Here is a 23,317-nt window from a genome sequence, read left to right as displayed (position 1 = left end):
TCTTTTTCCGTTAATAAGGAGAGAAAGAATAATAAACTGACATGTTGTGTTTGTTCTGAGTGATGAAGGAATGGAACTTGTTCGCTCTTCTAATTAAAATATTTTCTCAACCCAAACGAGCCGTTTTTGCACATATATTTCTCTACAAGTGGGTTTTCTCGACATCACTGATGCATGAAACACTATTTTTCCGGTAGATGTCACTGTATGTATCTTGAAATTTAGTTATCACATTTTCATATTTTTTTTTTCTCACAGGAAGACTGTGATTCATATTTGACATGCTCTGGAGGTAAGATATTTTAGTAAAGATTGTATTCTGAAATATATCAAATGTCATACAAGTAAACATTTTTGAAAGATATTAGGAAGGGATATTTGAAACTTGGATTAACGACCCAGGATTCACAAGTGTAAGATTACTTTAACTTCGTAGTGTTAGGATATTATATTACTACATCGGTGATATATTACGTTATTATCGCATTGTAACTAATTTAAGGCGAGCCTTCTGAGTAAGGCATACCAAACAGTATAATCCAAACCCTATAATCAAAACTAATTGTATGTGTTGATTAATATACTCAAAGTTACCATGCTTATTTAGAACTCGTTTGATTAGCAGTCACACGAAGATGAACTAACAGGAGGTAGTAGTGATTTGACCAACAGTTTTACATTGCTAAGTGACCATTTTAATTCGCTGGTTTAGTTACATATTTGTTACCAGTTTACATGTACTCAGTCAGCTCTGTGATAATGTGTATTTTACTATTTTCCAGATTGCATTAATAGTTTTATTTAGAACCAGATATTTGGTAATGTCTAAGTGAAGCCGTTGGCTATGTAGTAAAGATCACATTATAAAATACTGAACGTTACCTTTGACTTTGTACACTATTACCAACACTTGTAACTTTGCATACGTCATTCCGAGTTTTACCTCCAGAAGAATCACGTATGATCTCCAGAAGGAATTCAAAATGCTACTGTACCTTTTCAAAATTATCGAACATTCAACTTCTTATGGAAAGAGTTGTAAAAACAAAACTACCTGTGAACAAGAAATAAAAGCAACTTTATTAATTTCCAGAGCAAACAAGAAGGTTCGTTTGTTTAAAGTGAAGCGCAAAGCTACACAATGGGCTATCTGTGCTCTTTCCTACCCTGAATATCGAAACCCGATTTTTAGCAGTGTGAGTCCGCAGACATGCTACTGTGCTACTGGGGTCCAAACAAGAAGGTGACAATCCAGTTCATATTCCGTGATAGAAATACAAAATATTATTTTAATTTCAAGACAGCATTTTACGAAATTCGTTAACGTACTTATATAATAATGACGTCATATTTCCCCACATTCTCACTAGGGAGCGTATTGTTAGAGAAACATTCCAAGGCAGCCAATGATACAAAGTCGAAGGATACGACATCTAAAAAAGGAGAGCTTAGATTATTGTTTTACAAGGAAATGAAGGAAAACCATTTGCGACATAAATGGGGCACCAACATCTTCCAGGATAACATCACGAGATAATACGAAACCATACATGTTTTAAAGGTTACGTGAAAGGACTTTCCAACCTAATAAAGATATATTTATATTTCCTGGTAATAGTTCATTACATATGGGACAATAATTTAAAGTTGACACAAACCAAAGTTTCATAAGCTTTCAGACCTACTCCAATTTCAAAGACAGTTTTAATGAGAAGAATAGCCAATAAAACGAATTGTAACAATATTACGAGGCCGTCATGCATGCTAAGTTTCCCAAAATTATTTCAATGAATTTTTGTGTCTTTGGCATGTTTAAACATTGTCGTTAAACTCAGCTTTCTATCAATTATTTAATAAATTGTAAGTCTAAGAATGAACTTGTCCTCTTTTGCTGAAATTTATTAGAATGGAAATTATGGTATTGAAAACGATACGTGGCCATAATCATTATGTTGGTAATACTCAGTGACTGAATAATCAGTTTCTAGAGCAGCAATGGAGATAAATCATCGTTTTTTTTTCAAATCCAGTTAACATTCAATACTGAAACATCCAATGTCAATGAAATCTTGTTTACTGGTTTTTGCATCATGTATCGTTACTTTTAGTAATGGCCTGGCATGGCCAGGTGGCGTGCGACTAGTAATCTGAGAGTCGCGGGTTCACATTCCCGTCACGCCAATCATGCTCGCCCTTTCAGCTGTGGGGCATTATAATGTTATGGTCAATCCCACATTTCGTAGGTAAAAGAGTAGCCTAAGAGTTGGCGGTGGGTGGTGATGACTAGCTGCCTTCCCTCTAGTCTTACACTGCAAAGTTAGGGATGGCTAGCGCAGATAGCCCTCGAGTAGCTTAGTGCGAAATTCAAAAAACAAAACAAACTTTTTGTACATTTCACCAGATTCGCACATGTAGTTCATATTTATCACATTTATATATGAAAGGAAGTAATAGTTTATAATGTTTTTCTCGTGTTGAATGAAAGAATAATGGTTGTCAGAGTTGAAAATAGCGAGAGGTGTTTGGATCACGAATGCATTAAATATAACAACTCCGTTATTATTTCACCTTTACTTGGGCACGTAGTTTTACTGTAAACTAGCTACTTGTTAAAACTATTTTGTAATAAAGCACTCAGTACATGTTTTGTAACCATCTATAAAGATGTTTACTACCATGGTAAAATTTTTGTAAGAATAATTAGCTTTCGACCATTTATACACAGCCAGTGATGTTTGATACAGGAAAACTCTCACTGACACAAGTGATTATTAAATATATTTTGATATCATAACTTATGAATATGTAACTTTAAATGAAGTTCCTGACCATATTAATAATATTATTTCATAATCTTTGTAGAATCTTGTTTTGACGTGTTCAGCAGACAATGTACTGTATAAAGGACATAGTAACATATTCCATAATCTCGCAAAAATAAATATATTTTCAACACAAAATAACTTAATATCATAATTGTTTTTACTTACAGAAGTAGAAAAGACTTGTTTATTTGATAAAGAACAGTTGAGAGTGTGTGAATACATTCATGGATGTTCTCAGTGTAATTCTTCATCAAACAGAGAATGTTCTCCAAGATTTGCCATTACGTTGAAATGGGCCATGCTGGAAGAAAAGTATGTTTGGAACTGTATTTTATTCTATAGCCTTATTACTGCTGTATAATTAGTTAGTATTTTCGTGTATTAAGTATACATAACAGTAATATGCTGAGAATAGTATATTGGCGTCAAATTTTGGCCATACCATTGAAGCTTCTCCAATTGTAGCTAGAAGTAGCTACTTCAGGGTTTTCTTGTTTTTCTTTCAAGTTTAGTGCAAGGCTACACAAGGGGCTATCTGGGCTTTTCTCACCTCGAGTATCGAAACGGGGTTTTAGCACTATAAGTCTGCAGACTATACTTCAAAAGGTTTTTTTTTTTATTTCTTTCGTTCAATATTTATTTTCTTCTGTTTGCAAAATGCTTGGAAAGGGGTTTGTATTTTATGTTTATGGCAAAACTCCTAGAACTATATACCGTCGCCTCGAATTTAAAATCTTGAATATCAAAGATAAGGGTTTGATTGTAACTTTTATAAAACACTCGCAACTTAAAATACAGGGTATATTTGTAGTATTGTTCAGAGTCGAACTCGACATGCCAGAGCTTTACCACAGGGCCAACTCGCTCCTATCTGAAAAGGGTCAGAATGACGAATTTACTTTTTTGATTCATTACTTCCCTATTTCTATATTTCTAATTTTGCTGATTAAATTAGCTATTGTTTATTTTATTCCGTATGTACAGTAATGAGTACGGAAGAAAAATAAAAATTCTGAACCATGATGTATTGTTGAGCACAAAGCTACACAACAGATTATCTGTGCTGTACAAATCAGGAGTATTGAAACCCAGGCTCTAGCAGTATGAGCCTCCAGACTCATCAATGAACTAAATCTGGGCCTAAGACTGTACTTCAGTTTAAAACATGTCAGTAATAGATGTTAGGTTAAATCTTATAGGCAGCTTCATGTATTAATTTTACAACACTATACGCAAAGTAAATTTTCAATAAATGCAGGTAACAGCAGACATTACAAATAGTATAATAGTTTTATACAGTAAATAATTAAACTATATTGTCTCAAGCTTAATGTTTCTCAGATTTATAGAACTGATAAAATTTTTGAATATTGTTTCTCATGGTGTATTAAAATAGAATTATTTTTATCCTTTATAGGAAAAAAATATTGTTGGCGAAATATGACAAAGGAACAAGTGAATGTCGTGGTGAGTCGAGATTACATTCTCCAAATAACATTTTCAAATATATTGAACACAGTTAACTTTCCAGGTGGGTGTCATTTTGCACCTAAAAGTGTAATTCTAAGAGGCACTTTTTTAGAATATTGTGGCGGATAGTCCGCTATAAAAACAGGACTGCAATTAATCAGATTATTCAAATATTTGTGTCTTTATGTGTGGTATTTCGCCTTACCGAAGTATAGTATATGACATTTGGCTAAATCTTAACGCTCGAATGCTGTGCATTAGGTTTAAAACGTTTAGTACATTTGAAAGCTGACATTAGGAATATCTGTACTTTAATTATATCAGTTTCAATACTCAAGAAGGCAACTTTAATTTCAATAGGACCGAAATTCTTCTTATACTTAGGCCTAGTTTACCTAACTAGAAACCCGAGGTTCAAGACATAGCACTACCAAACATGTTCCATAGATGCAGTTGTGAGTACTGTGGTGTCGTTGATTAACAAAGTACCAAGTACTTGTATGACATTTCACTGTCGTCTCTGTAATAAACACAAACTGCTAAAAACGTGGCACTTGATTTTATTATTTCTGGTAATGACATCTAATAGATGTCTGTACAGGTGTATAGCCCAGAACGCTAAGAGAGTCACACTGTGTCACCATTTGGTCTACACTTCAACACGAGGGATGGTAGATTACGTTTGAATTATAGTGGGTTATTTTGTGGTATATTAACATTTGTGTGTATCATATGTCGTTCAGCAAACTGCTATCAAGAAATTGTGTTATGTTTGATGACTATAGCAGATATAATGTCGTTGAAATGTTTTTTTACATTAGTTGTTACAGCGTGTACCTCTTTTCTAAGCTATCGAAGCATTGTTAGATTCATTTACTGATCAAAAGACGTTAACATTAAGCCTACTGTATTTTTAACATAAGACATTAATACTAGGCCTATTGTATTTTAAACATAAGACATTAATACTAGGCCTACTGCATTTTTAACATAAGACATTAATACTAGGCCTATTGTATTTTAAACATAACACTTTAATATTAGGCCTGGTGTATGTCTTAACACCACATTCTTTATTTAGTTTGTTTTGTTGTTTTCAAAAAAGAACCGTATAAAATGGTAATTCAGCTCCACTAAGTCAACTATATTCATGGCCGACAACGGTTTTCGCTAAATCTAATTTGGATGGGTGGCGTACAACAAAAACAGTTTTGGTCCGAAATATGTATGTATGTGCCGTTCCAATCGATATTGGTAACTTTGACAAAAACAAGCCAAAAGAAGGCTACTTTCACTGTCGAAGTGTATGTTGTGTGTTTCGTGTTTTACTAAAACAACTTGCATTTTAATCCATTACATATTTATATATAAAAACACTTTTAAAGATACCATATGGACTCTGAACAAATAATTATACTGTACCATAAAGTTGAATTCAGTGAGAGGAAATTGTTAATCAAATAAATTATCATTGGAACCATTACGAATCCTTAGAAAATTTTGGGTATAAAATATCACGTATTATCTTTATTTTTCACACATATATTTCAGTGATGGTATTGTTTTTAGGCAAATCTCTTAATCCTGTTTCATGTAATGATCTGTATAAATACCTTTTCTTCAAAGAGATGTCGACATAAGATTATTCGCCACAACATTATAATGGAAATTGCAGTTATAAGCATACAATTTCTTATTATTTTTTCCATGCAATGTTTTGTAAAGTAAGTGTGTTTATTTTATTACAAACAACACTTTTTTAAGTATCCGTATTGTACATTATTCAAGTGCAAATTCGTGTGCGTAGAATATTGGATTATTAGTTTACTGGTGCATGATTATAGAGATCTATTAACCATATTTTACTTTAGAATAATTTCTTCTTGTTTCGACTATTCATAATTTAAACTACATTGTTTCGCTTCTCAGGTGTTAAAACGGGCTTATATTGGATGATGCCTCAGTTAATGAATAATAGACGTAACACGGATCATTCTGAAACTTACGATCAACGTTCAACCGTGAATGAAAACGAGGCTGGCTTTTTTAATTTTATAGTGGTCGCTGTTGACAACAGAATAGCTCTCTGGAAGTTTGGTAATTGTTTTTACTTTATTAATGTTTTCATTAGATTCACATGTGCAAGTATTTTGTTATTTGTTTGTAACAGAAGACACAAAAGATAGATCTCGACTTCAGTAAGTAATTTTAAAAGTGTTTTAATGTATGATGCCAGATATTCCAAAACAAAACATTTTCATTGTAATTTGTCAGATGATTTTCTAAAGGCCAAAAAACATGTCTTGTGTAACGTAACACACAGTTAAAAAAAAAAGTCTAGATCATCTGCCACGTTTGTCTTATATCGTAGCCTTCTTTATTTATGGCCTGGAATGGTTACATGGTTAGTACGCTCGACTTGCAATCCACGAGTCGCGGGTTCAAAACTTCTTCTCACTAACTGTGCACACCCTTTAAGCATATCTTGAATAGAGGATAAAATAAGAATGTGTTTCATGCCAAACATTATAACAAGTGCAACATTTATTATATGTGAATATATACTTATAAAGTAAAGGAATATGTTATATTATATAGAGAATTAAATAACTATCCTTTTCAGGAAGTTAAAGTATGCAAAGTAAATTGTTGGTTATGTACGTACCTCATTTAAATAATGAATGATATTCATGATAAACTTGATATATGCTGTAATAGTTGTTTCAAAACGACCCTCAGTAACACAGTGCATATATAGAATCATAATAATAGCATCTGCTTTCCGTAAGGCAGACTATGTATACCTAGTAAGATCATCTGCCTTTATAAAACATATCCAATAAAGAGATAAACATAATTCAAAATCTGTTTGCAATCCTAAGGAAATATCTGCCTATAGCAATAGATTCTCCTTCAAGAAGTTTAGTTGCACCTTCTGCCTACAGAACTTTACTGCCCTTGCAACACACCTTCTGGTGACACTTTGTGGAACTATGACATCATCGTTTCTGGTGTCTGTGGCATCGTTGTATCCCCCTCACTACAAATTGTGAAACACATAATGAATTTGACTTCACCAGGTTACTGGTGAGGAGTTGAATTCCCCTGCAGCAGCTTAACTCAGTGACAAGTGAAGAAAAACTGAATAATTAATAATCATACACAACTTATCACACTGGTTACCAATTTTGGCAGCTACTGATAGCTCGATAACAAGAATTCCGAAGTTTATTTCTTAAGAATTTACAAAGACAATTCGACGTTCCAAGTGTACCTTTATTTCTTAACATATACATTAAAACTTAATATTTACATTGTTTAATATTTTAGGTTTGAAAGTGTGGATTGGCAGAAATACCTTTTTTTTTGTGAAAGGTGGCACTGCAGTTTTAATAATTAGTAAAATAACAAGTGGTGCTTTGTTATAAGAGTGTGTTTGTATTAAATAAAACTACATACTACAATGTTGGCGTGAATAAAGTAGATTTATACTTAACTAATAATTTTCAATTAATTACTTTTTTATAGATTCTCAAGAACGAAAAGGAAATTATATAAAACCTGATGATAACGTTTTGTTGAATGTTAATGAAATTAGAGCCACAGCGAAAAGTCAATCAGAATATGGACTAGCTAGGTTGATCGTTCTCGATGAATGCAAGTATATTTTGTACTGGTTTTACTTTTTGTGTGACACAAAAACACTTAAAATAAGTTTGAAATTCTTTTGAGTGTGAATATGTGAAAGTTTACACGATGTGTCAGGTAAAGCTCTGTGTGAAATGTTACTTTTTAATTACAATGCAACTTTTCTTGAATTTATAGTTTCGTTATAAGTCCTGAAGATGTAGTTTTTATGTATTGAGAATAAAAAACGTATTTACTGTGACATGTGTTTATAAACATATGTTTATCAAGAATGAGAATATAATACTTCTGTTTGTTCTCTGTACTGGCATTTCGTACTAATTCACCAACTATCAGAGAACTCACGACACCTATAAAAACTGACAAAATATACTACTTTTTTCAGTCGCACTTTCTACCATTTTATTCTGATTTCCAGTTTCTCAGTTACACTTTAAATTTTTGTATGCCTAAATCTGAAAAAACTTCTGATAATCTGAAACTTTAAATCAAAATCTAATCTTTATACCTCATAATTCAAGTTGTACTAAGTGCAATAATGATTACACTAAGTGACCAATAAATAACATGAGCGAAGTCATATCATAATTGTTTTGACTGAAAATAAGTAACCATAGCCTTTAGAAAATTGTTTGTTTGTTTTTGAATTTCGCACAAAGCTACTCGAGGGCTATCTGTGCTAGCCGTCCCTAATTTTGCAGTGTAAGACTAGAGAGAAGGCAGCTAGTCATCACCACCCACCGCCAACTCTTGGGTTACTCTTTTACCAACGAATAGTGGGATTGACTGTATCATTATATCGACCCCACGGCTGAGAGGGCGAGCATGTTTAGCGCGACCGGAATGCGAACCCGCGACTCTCAGATTACGAGTCGCACGCCTTAACGCGCTTGGCCATGCCGGGCCTGCCTTTAGAAAAGAACGACCAGAAGGTATGGCTTTATGATTAAGTTCATGGCTTCTTATTGGTTTGTTTGTTTTTAATTTTCGCGCAAAACTAAACGTGAACTATCTGCGCTACCCGCCCCTAATTTAGCAGTGTAAGATCAGAGGGAAGGCAGCTAGTCATCACCACCCACCGCCAACTCTTGGGCTAATCTCTTACCAACAAATAGTGAGATTTATCGTTACATTGTAACGCCATACACGGCTAAAAAGGCTAGTATGTTTAGTGTGACGGGAATTCGAACCCGCGACCCTCAGATTCGAGTCGAGTGTCCTAACTACCTGGGTATGCTGATCCTGCTTGTTATTGGCTTGTGGATCAATCTTGAATGAATACTTAACTCACTTGTCCACTTTCTCTGGTAACCGTTTCTCCTTTGTTACTTTAACAACTCATTGAGTCATTGTTCCAGAATGCAATATGAAGGTATAACATACTTTTCATTTCATTATCAAAACGACCCTTAAGATCTTTATTTGTTAATATTCATCTATTGTGACAAAAAATAAAGATAAAATATTTCAATCCGTGTATTAAGTACCAATTGGAAATTAGTGATATGTGAAGATTCAGGGACACTAGTGCAGTATTTGTGGTTCTAGACTTTGTTGGGAACGATTCACTGACATTTGATTTCAAGGAACGAGTTAGTCAAATTCAGCGTTTAATAAAAGATGACCTAGGAGGGTCGAGACGTTGTTCTCTGCTTCAAGACTAAAAGTGTTAAAACCCATTCCAGCGTTTCTGAGATACAAAAAGGCTTAATATACACATATTGTTAGTAAATTATTCCATACCAATTCACTTATTTTGGAATGCGTTATAAAATATAAAACAGTTTAGAAGTAAACCATTTTTCTTAACGTTTTCAGCCATGATCTAATTTTTGATATTTCATAGGTTAGGATTTTAATTATGAACGTTTTGGTTTCTGGACAGGTCACAACATACATGTTATTTGTCAGCTGGTAACGCCCTCTTCCTTCAAGCCTCATTTACAGTCTAGGCAAAGAAAGATATTTTACGAAGCACATAAAGAAACTGAGTTTTGCGTTAAAGACAATCTTTTCTTAGAACTTGTCGATGGTGGTCCTCTAAAATGTGAGTAATTTTATAAAAACATATCGTTATAAGCTTTCATAAAACTTGTTGATGGTGGTCCTTCAAAATGTAGGTCATGCCATAAAAACGTTTAGTTATTTAGTTCATAGAACTTATTGCTGGTGGTTTTCCAAAAGTGTAGCTCAATCTATAGAAACATACGTCTATAAACTTCAAAATTTTATTCTAAACTGTATCTAAATAATATGTTATGTAGTTGTGTATATTGTTATCTGTATAAGTTATAAAAGTCAGGTTTAACTACAGTTATGCTCATGCAAAATATTTTTATAAAGAAATTCCAGAAACGTAATTCATAACATCGTTTTCTCTTTCCAGAAACTTTGACGTAGAAGGACATTAAATGCCTTAAAAGGCTTGAGTTATATTCTAATTTCTGAATGGGAACATAAAAAATTACAATTCATTTTCATGTTTACGCTATACAAAAAAATATTTAAATTTGGGTATATGTGTTTGAATTTTAAAATATGTTTATGTGCAAGTTTTTCACTTTGTTTCGATAGTTTCAAGTGTTAAAATGTCGGACTTTGAAAATAAAATGATGACCACTCCTGACAAAACTTCAGAAAGTTCATTTGAAACTGTGAAACTAAACAGTCTTGAAAATTTCTGGCTAGAACTTGGCAACATTGATCAGAAGGGTAATTCATCACGTATACCCGGAATATTTATTATTCAAACAAGAAAAGGAGAAAGGTAGGTTTATACATCATTAAATAAGTTTACAATCTAAGGTTTAGTTCTGTTGTTCTTTCTGTTACTAGAAGAAGCAATAATTTTAAATACTAAAAATTATTAATGTTATGGGATATATTGCGTGGAAAAATATTTCCATGTGTAGTAAAAAAGGCTTAACTTGATTTAACAAGACATACACACGCAGATGTGTTTTTTTTTAAAACAATATCAATGCAAGGTAATGTTTTCATCAATTTATTTAAACGACTTTAAAATGAACCATTCTTTACAATTATTTATAAAGATTTATGAATAAAATATGAGAATAAATAAGACATCCTAAAAATTATCTTCTTTGGTTCAGAACCATACCCAAGAGCAAGCTGCACTAACCATTTGACTAACAGGTTCAAAGATCCTGCAAAGCACAAACTTCGGTTCTAATGAGATCCACTTCTATTATTTGATTCAAAGTCATTATGATGGTGGACGATACTGCCTGGTTATCTCCCTTGGTTAATGGTTAAAAGTTATTGACTATTGTAACTTTGTTTAGGTTGCTTATTCGTCATTTAAGGAGAAAAAATATGCCAATTGATCAGGGCTGTTAATTTTGTTTCAGCATTGTCTGTCACTTCTATCAAACCCTTTTAGCTCATATTTTAATCTATTGTTACACGTGACTCACGTGAACTATAAGATGAAACACGTGTTTTTCCTTCTTAAACTATTAACGGGCAACTATCTCTATAGTTTATGATCATCATGTTTTGTAGACATTTGTATAATGCCACAAGTAAAAAAAAATTACATTAAAAATGTAACTGACTAATACACAATTAAACCACACTAAATATCTTGTACGTGATTCAACAACTGAAGTTAAAGACAAATATCTGTTACAATATGATCATACTAGATTCATCTGTTCAACATGTGTATAAAATATTTATTATATTCAAATTAAAAGTAACTGAGATATATGCATTCACATTAACAATAACAAACGAACATTAAAACAAAATAAACGACGTAAAATAAAAGAGGTTAGGTAGGTCTTAAACGATTGGTTGTTTGGTTATTTGACGTTTATTGATGCCAAGCAACTAGGCTATCTGCGCCAAACAACCGGAAAACAATAAAAGTGAAATTATTTAAACATTTAAAAATAAATCAAGTTAAGATAAAACAATGACCAAGTTTCTGATACAAACTTAAATAGAATTAAAAAGGTTAATGACCCTTAAAATTTAAAGTAAGATGAACAGTGTCAGCATCGCCAATGACACTGTTCAGTGTTAAGGGTAAAACACATAAAAATTCACATGTCTAAAATGGTGCCGTTATTCACGGCTGTAACGACGGTATGACATCAAAATGTGAACTATTGTGACCTGAGGGTCACACAGATTATACATTGGTGCAGCAGTACCATATAAACAAAAGTGATGAGTTAAAAACTGTGACCAATGTGTTGCCTGGTCAGAACAACTTCCTCCTTCCAAATCTTATGGAAGCAAGACGGCCAAAGTGGAAAAGCTTGTTATCACGTTGGTCACTCCTAGTGGACTGCCAACTGGCGCAGAGCCGAGCCTTGAATACAGGACCATAGTTCATGTATAGAACAGGCACGGCAGTGATAGCACCAGAGCAAGCAACTTAGCTGTGGTGTCTGCGAGCACGTTCCCGCTAATACTGGCGTGGCCTAGTATCCAGTAAAAGTGGATATAAATGGATAATAAGAAATGGTCGATTTTGAATATTGACGAGAACAGGGTTAGAACTAATGTGAAGCGATTTCAGGGCAAGTAGAGAGCTAAGCATGTTGGTATAAATAGTACAATTCATGTACTGCATAGTTTTTATGCGATCCAGGGCAAGAGAAATGGCGTACAATTCGGCATTGAACACAAAAACTGTAGAAAGGATCCTGTTTGCAACCACAGAGTCACCTGATTTCGAACCATCTGCATTAATGGGAATTGAAGGATGGTTTGAAAGATTTTCGGCAAATAGAATGCAGGGCTCCCAATCAGGAGTATCCACCTTGCTCAGATGACCCAAAGAAAAGTCACTTTTTGGGATGGTAATAAGCTTTGTTATGATGAGCTGACCACTGGATACAGCGATGTCATTCAAGAACAAACCAAATTCAGCCAGCTATGCCTGGTTACGAAGGTCAAAGAAAAGAATGACAGACTTTCTATTCTGAAAAAGCATAGCCCACTGAGGTAGAAAGGCACAACCCCAAGTTGGATGCTGTTGTAAGATAGCTGTGAAGGTGAGCTAGTTCACCTGGTCCAGAGGCACGTTGGCCAGGTGGCATCGATCACAGTTAGTCTTCCTCTCAGATTGATAGGAAAATAATCACTGCCTTGTGGGTCACTGCCAATCTCACAAGAGAAGTGAGAGAAGAGCAAAGGGGAGCAGATAGAGAGATCAATAGCAGTAAACGACTGACTAGGTGCATGCATATAAATATATGAACTAGAAGTGAAGAGAGAAAGGTTGTGGTCCGAGAGTGTTTGTTCTATGGAATGAAGCTTCCCATCAGTATCAGAACCACTCCAGAGGAGATTATGTCCATTAAAGTCCCCGAGTATTAAAGAGGGAGATAGTTATTATTCAATAAGAACATCAAGGTCTGATTGATCATAGATCTTTCCAGGAGACAGGTAGTGAGAGCAAACAGTGATTGTGTGAAAGAATGAAACACGGATGGCTCTGACCTTCTAGGGTATATCAAATGGCAAAGATAAGGTGGGTCGACCAATAGAGCCATCCTTCCATTCACTTGTCCACTGCACAACCTGTCATTTAGGTACAAAATAAACTTGTGAAAGGTAACTGTATCGCACACTTCAGAAACGTTTCTTGTAAGGATGATTAGAATCAATCAGCACCTTGATGTCATCCAAATTATTATGAAAACCTCGACAGTTTCAACATATTAAAGTGGTCATTTTTACTTGGGTGAAGAGTCCTTCTGTTTCTGACCATTTTTTTATAGGAGGTCTATCAACCTCCATGAATCCTGCCTTAAGTCGAGTGGGCAGGTATCTGTCAATGGACGTAGATTCCAGCGACTGAAAGCGTGAATGAATAATCGTTCTGCATCTTGGGGCTGAAGAAGAAAATGGGCCCGAGCAGACACTAGAAGCTGGAGCCAAATAAACTGAAATCAGGGGAGCCACTGGAAGGAATGGTGGAGACAGAGATGGGCATTGGCTAATCAACTCACTTAATCATGGAGGGCAAAAGGCTCTTTACACGGTATAAAAGTGACTCATATGGAATGATGCACTATATGTCTGAGATCGAGTGATGACGATAACGTCTGAGTCCCTGGATAGAAGATATTGTTCAAAGTATTTTAAGAATTGCACCTCTTTTTCCTCCATCCTTTTAGAGTAAGAAAGAAAGTAAGAGAAGTAGGAACTGTTACAATTAACACTGCGAGGTTCTAGTTTTGACTCGTAGGCATCATGGTCTTTACCACCACAACGAGTACACATCAAAGAGACACAACATAACGTTTTCGAGTGGCCGAACCTCTGACATTGAAAATATCTGAGAGGTTTGGGAATATATGGCTCTGCCTTACAGTTTACGTGTCCTGTCTTTATAATTTCAAGTGTATGGGGCAATGTAAACATCAAAATAAGTACATTTGCATGCAGCATTATCCCATTCTCACGAGTGGAGATTTGGTGCACTGCTAAACGCCTTAGCTGGAGAAACCAGCGAAGATCTCCGACTCGGGAATCGGAGTTCTTAAATAACTTTCAAATTTAACTTCTCTTGAGGAATTCAAGGTTGCATGGGGACTAACTTTAGCAAGTTATTTTCAAATTTAGGAGTTTGAGGTGTTGTGATGTCGATGTTTCCACCAAATTGTTTCCAGAGTGCAAGTTCCTTACTGACTTGGGGAGCAGTAAATTCCTATAATATTTTCTGAATGAAAAAGGGAGACATCTACCCTAAGGATTTCTCAAATAATGAATGCGAAATCATAAATGGAGGTGTTGAGTCCGATTGTGATGGTGACTGTATAACAGAGTCGTCCATACGTGGTTGTTTACCAATTATCTGTTATTTTAATTTTTCATTGATAGGAGTATCCATAATAAATAGAATACACTTCAGTGTCCACTGTTCCCACCCACCATGGAGCTCTTTGAGAGGACACACTGCAATGCCAAATAAGGACACTGCAACAACACCAGGGTTTTGTGAGCACTATACCCAATCACCAGTATCAGACACAACACTTGTTGAGAACGTCCAACACTGGTACTTGGTTGACTATAACCCAAGTGTATCAGCTGATTCAACCTGGGGGCCGCCCTAAAGCTGCCCATCTACAAGAATTCAAGTCCAAAGTGGTATGATATGGTTTGATCTCTCAACCATCAAGATCCTCTCCTTCCCTTCATGGGTCGCCTCCCACGCAAACACGTGGGCGAATGTTTAGATCCCAGAAGAGGCAAAATAAAAGTACAGAACTTTCTTCCACCTCGAGGGGTTTAAAAGAATAATTGAAATTTCAATTAATTTAGTGCATTAATAGCCTGGAAATAGAAATACATACACATATATGTCAAGCACGAGCATAGCACAATTCCCTAGATTTAAATGAGGATAACACTAACTGGATATATTTTATAATCAACCAGTGAGGCTGTAAATTTATAAATATAATAAAACATCTGAAGCAACAAAGCAATGTCTTGTTTTTCTATTCTTCTGTAACATCTATACAAAGGAGCAGCACCATAGGGAATGAATACCACCTCAGATAAATTATACAGCTCACAAAAGAAAAATTTAGAAAATGTTTTCTCCTAGAAAACTTTTAAAAATCTATACACTTACCTTAAGGTAGATCTTTATCTAACTTAATTTTTAAATGTCTTTTCTGATAAATATTATAAAAATTCTTACAAATTTGTTATTTCTTTATAAACTTCGATCCCAGGCAAAAATCGAAACACAAATCCTCTTAACTCATTTATAACTCTTGATGTTATCTAGTTCAGAATGTTAAGACCATCTTTCAAACGGTTATTACTCATATTCGTGTCAGAACCAGACATAGATATAGAATCCAAGAAAAGGACAAAAGCAAAGGAAAAGAGATTAAAAATGAAATTAACCATAGACAACTTGAGTTGAAAGATGGTCTCTCATTTCTTCAGTTTAAGCAACCTAAGCATTAATAACGACAACTGAGTGAAAATAAAAAAAATATAATAATAATATGAGCCTGACCTTGCCTAGTAGTCAGGGTAATCGAGTTATAATCTATGGATAGTTTTACCAAATTGTTCACGGAACATGTTTGTGATTTCAGTCAATGAGGCAGTATAATGAGACAGTCAATCCTGGTTTTCATGAGTAAAGTGTAGCCGAAATCTTGGTAGCGATTGGTTGAATAGTTTCCAAACATCCAGTTTATCATTTCCAAATAAGGACAGCTTGTACAGTTAACCATCAAATAGCTTTTTGCAAAATTCAACAAACAAACAGACAATAATAATACATTCACCATACTATACCTGTCATATCCTGTCCTTTCACTCAACATTAGGGCTTTTCAACAAACAAACAGACAATAATAATACATTCACCATACTATACCTGTCATATCCTGTCCTTTCACTCAACATTAGGGCTTTTCAACAAACAAACAGACAATAATAATACATTCACCATACTATACCTGTCATATCCTGTCCTTTCACTCAACATTAGGGCTTTTCAACAAACAAACAGACAATAATAATACATTCACCATACTATACCTGTCATATCCTGTCCTTTCACTCAATATTAGGGCTTTTCAAGGCAGCTGTAATACAATGTCATGACAGTGCTTTTACTTTTTTTCTATCATTTCAGTCAAGTCAAAAGAGATGGCAAGCCAGTAGAGAGTTACTGTTCTTCAGCCATAAAGAGCGTAGTGGCTTTGGATAATAGAACAGCACCTGTCAATTTTACTACACTGGGAAATATTCCACAACAAGAACTAAATGCTATGAACTACTCTTTTCAAGTGTTCCAAACTTTATTTAATTTGTTGTAAAGTTGAGACATAACAATACTTTCAGTTATGATAATTATCCGAAGATGAGTTATTGACAGGGGAAGCAACATGTCCTGGACCATAATCTCACACATGTTGACTTTCCATAGAGGATTAACCATAATGAAAGTGCTTAGCAATTCGACAAGGATGACATTAGGAATTCATAAGCAGCATTTAATATAAGGTTCTCAAGATGTAGAAGAATGATTGGATGTGTAATACAATCTTAGCACTCTTGTGTTTAACTGGGCGTTTTTTATTTTAAATGTTAAGTTTTTAGTAAAAAGCAAATATCCATGCGGTATTACTGTTGAAAAGGATTCAGAGGAAGGCTACTAGATGGTACTTGAGATGATCAGGTTTTTCTAAGAAGATAAGACCTCTGATTGTGTTTTTTTTCTTTAGAAGAGTTAGAAGGAATATAACTAAAGTTTTAATACTGTTAAGCGAAATGGTGGTGTTGATGCACTATCTTTGTTCGTATTTAATGGTAAGACACAGTTATGCATCTTGGCAGGGTAAGTCATCCTCAGCTATGACAGCTTTACTTCTCCAACAGGCCGAATGGCTTTTGAAATGAACTGCCTTTCTATTTTAAAGTTTAGTATAATGGATAGGATGGCCAAGATGGATCAACATCCACCTTGTTATTTTAGTATTGTCATATGTCTGTAAAAATTCATTTTAGAAAAATGATTAACTTGAATCATACTTTCAGTAAACTCATGGAGCGAAAATGCATAACAACTTCTTGTTAATAGTTTAACGCGCGTATGTCCGTACGTTAGTTCCATAGAGATGTATGTTGAAACAAGTTCTTCAAAAATATTTCAGTGTTGATCCTCCTTCCATCTTATCGTAGTAGTTGAGGTGCTATTTATATTGTAACATCCAACAATTGTTTTTGTGTGAACTGTATTTTGGTTTTAAATACCCAAAACATTGATAGAACTTTTAAGAAACATAAGCATGTAATATTCGTGATAAGTGTATCGTATAAGCATGATATTGTTTTCTTCATATTTTATCACTAGTTATGTAAGTCAAATGTTATTACAGTAGATGAATGTAACGTTCTCAAAATATTATTGGTCTGATAAACAGATATACTAGAACAATTGAGAGGCATGTATTTGTGTTGCTTATAAATCTATTTAAAGAGTATTTATTGTTAAAATATTTTAATATAGGAAAACTGATAGAAATTACTGAAAAATTAAATTTAATCGACCATTATATTTACATATGTTTCAACCAAAATAGGTTAAAGTTTAAATATCACCTAACATTATTTCTGAATAAATATAATCCAATTATGTATAACTGGACTGTATTTATGCGTGATTTCACAAAACCTTATAGTTTAAATTTCTCCTAACCTTTTACTGAGGTTTGTTTGTTATGTTCAATTTTTTTACAGATCAGAGTGGGAAAGTTTACGGCCTGAAGGAAATCAAACATTTTATTTTGACACACCAATATGGTTTAATCCAACTATTGGATATAGTGGAGAGTTTCAAGTTTCAGTAATTTTGAAAACGTACGATTTCTTCGGATCTTCTGTGGTTGTTGATACTTCTCATTTGTATTTCATGGTGAGTCTTCATTTTGTTCTGCGAATTTTGTCTAAATAAAGAGCAAATTCACTTGATGTGACCTGCACTTTCTGTTTCAGAAATTCAGAAGGCTTTCTTTCATGTTACACAAAATTTAGCACATTGGACTTGTTATTCTTCATTTAATTTAAGAAGACAATTTGTAATAAATACAACAAAGACTCATACATATTTTACCTACAACATAGAAATAATACAGGGTCAACCCACACTATACGAAAACATTAACTTCAATGTTGTTGTGACAAACCGTTAATCTCACTATCATTTGTAGTTCGTGATAATGAACTGTTTTCAAATTATAAGATAACCGATGAAACTGATGGTTTTGTATTCCTTTTTCGAATTGTTTCTACACGCACATAACAAGAGGGGAAACAGAAAACTTTATTTTAATATATGAAGGACAACTGATAATACCACTCAAATATAACATTACGTTGTTCAAAGATTAAATTAGGAAAGACAAACAAGAACATGCTATATTACACCATAACAAAGACAACAATTTACAACAAAGCAAATTCAAACTGTAAACTTGGCACATATTGAATGTCTTTTCTTAAAAGTTTTCGGAGTAAAAAAAAAATGGCTGTTTTACATACTTTTTGGATGATCTCTAGTAACCCAGCGGTGAGCTTGAGGCCTTGTTATGCTAAAATTCGAGACTCAAGCATTGCAGTGGATTCAGCCCAGAGGGTGTATTATGCAGCTTTGCAATACAAACAAACATAAGCACAAATTTCGAGTCAGTTAAAAAGATAAATATCATATTCTATAATCAGAACTTGAGATTATTTATTTTGAATTACAATCTGTGTACAAAACGCGAAATTTCTGTTTGTTCGTTGCGTTCACTGCGCAGCTCACATTTCTCTCATTGAGATCATGGGCAAAACGACTATTTTTGGTTGATATATACGTCAGTTGTCTGCTACCGATACCGAACCGCTTAGCTATGGTTAACACGAATAGTGCATGAATAAATTGTACGTAGACTTGACATGTTTTGTAGGTTTGAGTTAACATTAAATTGCGAATATGCCACTATAGGTCTATTTAACTATAGATCATTAACTATACATCTACTGATACATCATATGTATATAAGTATTTATAACCTCACACACAATAGAAAGGAATGCAGAATTAGATGACGTGCGCGAAAAAGCAAACAATAGGCCAAGCCTATAAAATCAAATCATGTCGCCTTCGTTGTATAAAAAGACTCGTTGACAAAAAGAGTAAGGCTTACATTATATTACTTATTCTGTACGCTGGAATTAAAGTAAAATCAGCGTAACTGCTAGAGCGCTTGTATCAGGTGGAATATGAGATGAACTTCGCGTTCATATATTTGATTAATATTGGGCTATTGCTTCACAGCTGTGAACTACGCGTCTGCAAATGTGTCATACATTTAACCTCGCACACAATAGAAATGTATACTGAATTAGAAAGTCGTGCGCGAAAAATTAAACAGCAGACCTAGCCTATAAAATAATATATTAGCAATCTAGAATCAAGTCAGTGAGTGTATTTTATTCAAATGTTTTCTAATATGGGTGGTTCGATACTTGTAATTAGATTTTTTGACATTATAAAGTATAATATTTTATTTTGCTTGTCGTATCCTTCATACATCAATGTGAATAGGAAATCGTATTTATAAATATATATTAACTACATTAAAGCATATAGAACACAATGTAATATACATATATACGTTTCAGATTTTAATATTTGGTGAGTGTTGACGGAAAATAGAGCTAGGCGTATCATCTTCGCCAGAACGGATGCACGCATACTTATCTAGGATAATCTAAATATTTTCCAAAAGGGCATATTTGTTTTTACTAGTCAAGGAAAAACAGAAAACGTTATTCACAAGGAAGCCCTACTTTAAAACAATTTCGTAGTTTATTTTCAAACACCAAATCGAAGGTTATTTTTAATAAAATCATTTTCTTTTACTTATCTAAATAAAGAATGGGAAAACAGAAGGAGTGAGCCACCTCCCAACGAAAAAAACTACAAAAAACAAAGGCAGCGCTGGTTAACACTGTTATTAAACAAATAATAATTGACATAATGTTCACCAGAATAATTAATTTATCGATGTAACATTCTCATCTATAAATTGCTAGAACACATAAAGCTAAGAACTTACTACAAAACATTGCTGTATTTATGGATCACACAAAACTGTTGGGTAAACACTTAACGATAAGAATAATGTACATGTAAATGATGATATAATATGTTGCACAAACCAATACTGGGAATAAACAGGGAATTAATTGTTTAACTGAAACATTGAGTATATTTAATAATAAATAACAAAATAGAAATGTTCTATACATTTAGATAAAATAAAACAAGTAATGATTAGGTGGCGAATATTTATGTATGATATTAATAATTTGTGTCATTAAACGTGGAAGCTGAGAGGTTATATCAAAGTATGTTCTCAATTTTCCATCATGACCATACATACATATATATATATATATGTATAGGGACACACACACATAGAAATGATCATTAAATAAGTTAATTGCAAATGTGCGATTTTTAGTCAACAATATAAACGACAAAATCTAAATTAATGTTTCCATGACTAGTCTTTGTTGTCATCATTAAAAGTCATTATGGATAAAGTCTGTGGCCATAGCAACGTAATACATTGGGGATATTTAATCCATTAAAAACAATACAGACGACAATGTGAAACAAGACAACAACTAAAGGAAATCAGTTGAAGGTTAGGAGCTTAATGCTTAAACACACAAGTTCTCAACTCCAACTGTCTTTCACTGTGTGCAGTAATTTTTGGGAAGGCAATTACACTTAATATTTGGATACACCATTAACTAGAAATAATTCACAGTAAATTTCTATGATGTAAAACTCCCAACCTCCACCGTTTCACGAGATGTACAAAAAGGTAAAATATCCCCATGTTAGAAATATACCATCATTCAGCCCCCTGCTAATACAGCGATATGTCTACGGATTTACAACGCTAAAATCAGCGATTCGATTCCCTTCTGTGGGCTCAGCAGATAGCCCGATGTGGCTTTACTATAAAAAACACCCACACCCACATACCACCTTTTATTTCTTTAGGACTTCCAACTTTCATTCTTTTGTCCAATAATTACAAACTGATACCAAACAAAACTAAACCCTTTAATTTCCCGTCCTTATCTCCTTTTGAAAATATATCTATAAACAGGGAGAACTGGCAGCTGGCCTTTCTGCCCCAATACACTAAACAATGTACTTGTTGCCCTTCTATTATAAGCTATACAGAGTGTGTTTTTAGTTGTAGTTTCACTTCATTCAGTATATTGGCTAAATCTGATCTCTACTTCTGTAGATACTTCTTTTGTTTAGTTAGAGTTTCATTATTTCATCAGTTCCATTTATTTGCAATACTTCTTTGTTTTGTTGTTATTCTTCAATCCAGTAGGGTTTCAAACATTCTTTTTTTTTTAGATGTCAACCACAGTGGCCCAATGGTACGTGTTCGGACTCAAACCACTAGAAACTGAGTTTCAATGTTCGTGGTTCGCAGAGCACAGATAATCCATTGTGGAGCTTTGTGCTTAATTTCAAACAAACAAACAAACAGTATTTACAAGTTAACAAACAAACAGTATTTAGATGTCCAACTTGACAAACAAAGAGTATTTAGATGTCCAACTTAACAAACAAAGAGTATTTAGATGTCCAACTTAACAAACAAAGAGTATTTAGATGTCCAACTTAACAAACAAACAGTATTTAGATGTGAAACTTAACATCAATTCTGTGCTGTGTCAATAAAGCTCTTCATCGTTCTTTGGTTATATAACTGATTAAAACAATATTTTATGTTTAGATGAAAGTTAACTATGCTCCATCTGCCCGAAGGAACCCACATTTTGACCAGCTTCCAACTCTGACTGTGAATGAAACCGATAAAGGACGACCAGTTGCTGAATATACGGATCCATTGTATGAACATTCAACTCTCAGGTCTTTAGGAATGATTGTGTTTCATGCTCATTCAAGTCATTTAGGTTAGTTTGTTTTATATAGATATATTTGTAAGTTGTACACGTATTTTAAGTTATTCATTGCTTCGTGTTTTCACATCTGATACACGATATAGGTGTGGACTTTAAATATGTGCATTGTGAAAATTGTATGGGTATTTGGTAATTGTGTTACTGAACGTTCACTGTAACAAATTTACCGTTATGAGTTTATTTTAACACTCATTATTTGAATTTGATGCATGTGGCGTATATTGTTGGACTTGTATTGTGCAAGTCCCGCCTTTTCTCTTAATTTGTAGAAAATTTTTTTACAGTAAAAATCAACAATATTTGTTTTACGAAAATTATTGCGTGTTTTTGAACATTATTGAACATTCAAAAATTGCGCCTTAAACAATATAAATTGACTCGCTGAGAGACACAACAGGCTACAGTCCGGATAATATAAGCTTTGAAAGATGGAATTGTGATTAATACTCATTAATTGGAAAACTACAGAATCTTACCAGGAACACTTATAGATTTTGAAAAGTATGAACTGTTCAATGTAAATATAAGTGAGTTAACTTCAAACGTTAATGTTTTCTCAAGAGCATTAGATATCTTCCTCGGTAAAAGTGAGTTTGTAAACTGTGTTAGCCAAACAATAATAGAAGAATTCAAGATACCATTCGTGTAATGTGAAGGATGTCTGTAAGACAATTTTTAATTTTCTAAGGAGAGAGGTATAATGGATTTACCGTTATACGTTTATTTTAATACCTACTTTGTTTCAGTTTGATGCATGTGACATATGTCGTCGGATGTATATTGCGCAAGTCCCCATGTTTTCTGAATTTATAGAAGATTTTTGAGCGTAAGAATAAAAGATATTT

At 33.7% G+C, this 23,317-nt stretch overlaps 2 protein-coding genes and 1 long non-coding RNA gene across 13 annotated transcripts in view; 2 read left to right on the top strand and 1 right to left on the bottom strand.

The window, feature by feature from the left end:
* Positions 1-18,431, top strand: part of LOC143245366 (uncharacterized) — a 35,336-nt gene extending 16,905 nt beyond the window's left edge. Inside the window, exons 5-12 of the mRNA XM_076491626.1 lie at positions 259-292; positions 2,993-3,137; positions 4,243-4,292; positions 6,225-6,392; positions 7,824-7,952; positions 9,829-9,990; positions 10,518-10,710; positions 18,201-18,431. Of these exons, the coding sequence (XP_076347741.1) occupies positions 259-292; positions 2,993-3,137; positions 4,243-4,292; positions 6,225-6,392; positions 7,824-7,952; positions 9,829-9,990; positions 10,518-10,710; positions 18,201-18,414 (1,095 nt within the window). The 3' untranslated portion in view covers positions 18,415-18,431. The remainder of the gene's footprint in view (positions 1-258; positions 293-2,992; positions 3,138-4,242; positions 4,293-6,224; positions 6,393-7,823; positions 7,953-9,828; positions 9,991-10,517; positions 10,711-18,200) is intronic.
* On the bottom strand, positions 18,216-19,267 carry LOC143245367 (uncharacterized). Its single transcript, XR_013025609.1, has 2 exons — positions 19,002-19,267; positions 18,216-18,406 (listed from the first exon to the last, which is right to left on the bottom strand). It is a non-coding gene; the product is annotated as an uncharacterized LOC143245367 (long non-coding RNA).
* Positions 19,268-22,324: 3,057 nt separating this feature from the next.
* LOC143245365 (uncharacterized) overlaps positions 22,325-23,317 on the top strand; it is a 161,196-nt gene continuing 160,203 nt past the window's right edge. For all 11 annotated transcript variants that reach the window (XR_013025604.1, XR_013025607.1, XR_013025605.1 and 8 more), the window contains exon 1: positions 22,325-22,463. The gene's annotated coding sequence lies outside the window, so the exon portion shown is untranslated. The remainder of the gene's footprint in view (positions 22,464-23,317) is intronic.

This window comes from Tachypleus tridentatus, chromosome 2 (genome assembly GCF_004210375.1).
Source record: "Tachypleus tridentatus isolate NWPU-2018 chromosome 2, ASM421037v1, whole genome shotgun sequence".
Taxonomy (NCBI): domain Eukaryota; kingdom Metazoa; phylum Arthropoda; class Merostomata; order Xiphosura; family Limulidae; genus Tachypleus; species Tachypleus tridentatus.
The sequence above is the reverse complement of the archived record's forward strand: the minus strand, read 5'-3'. Positions and strand labels throughout refer to the sequence as shown.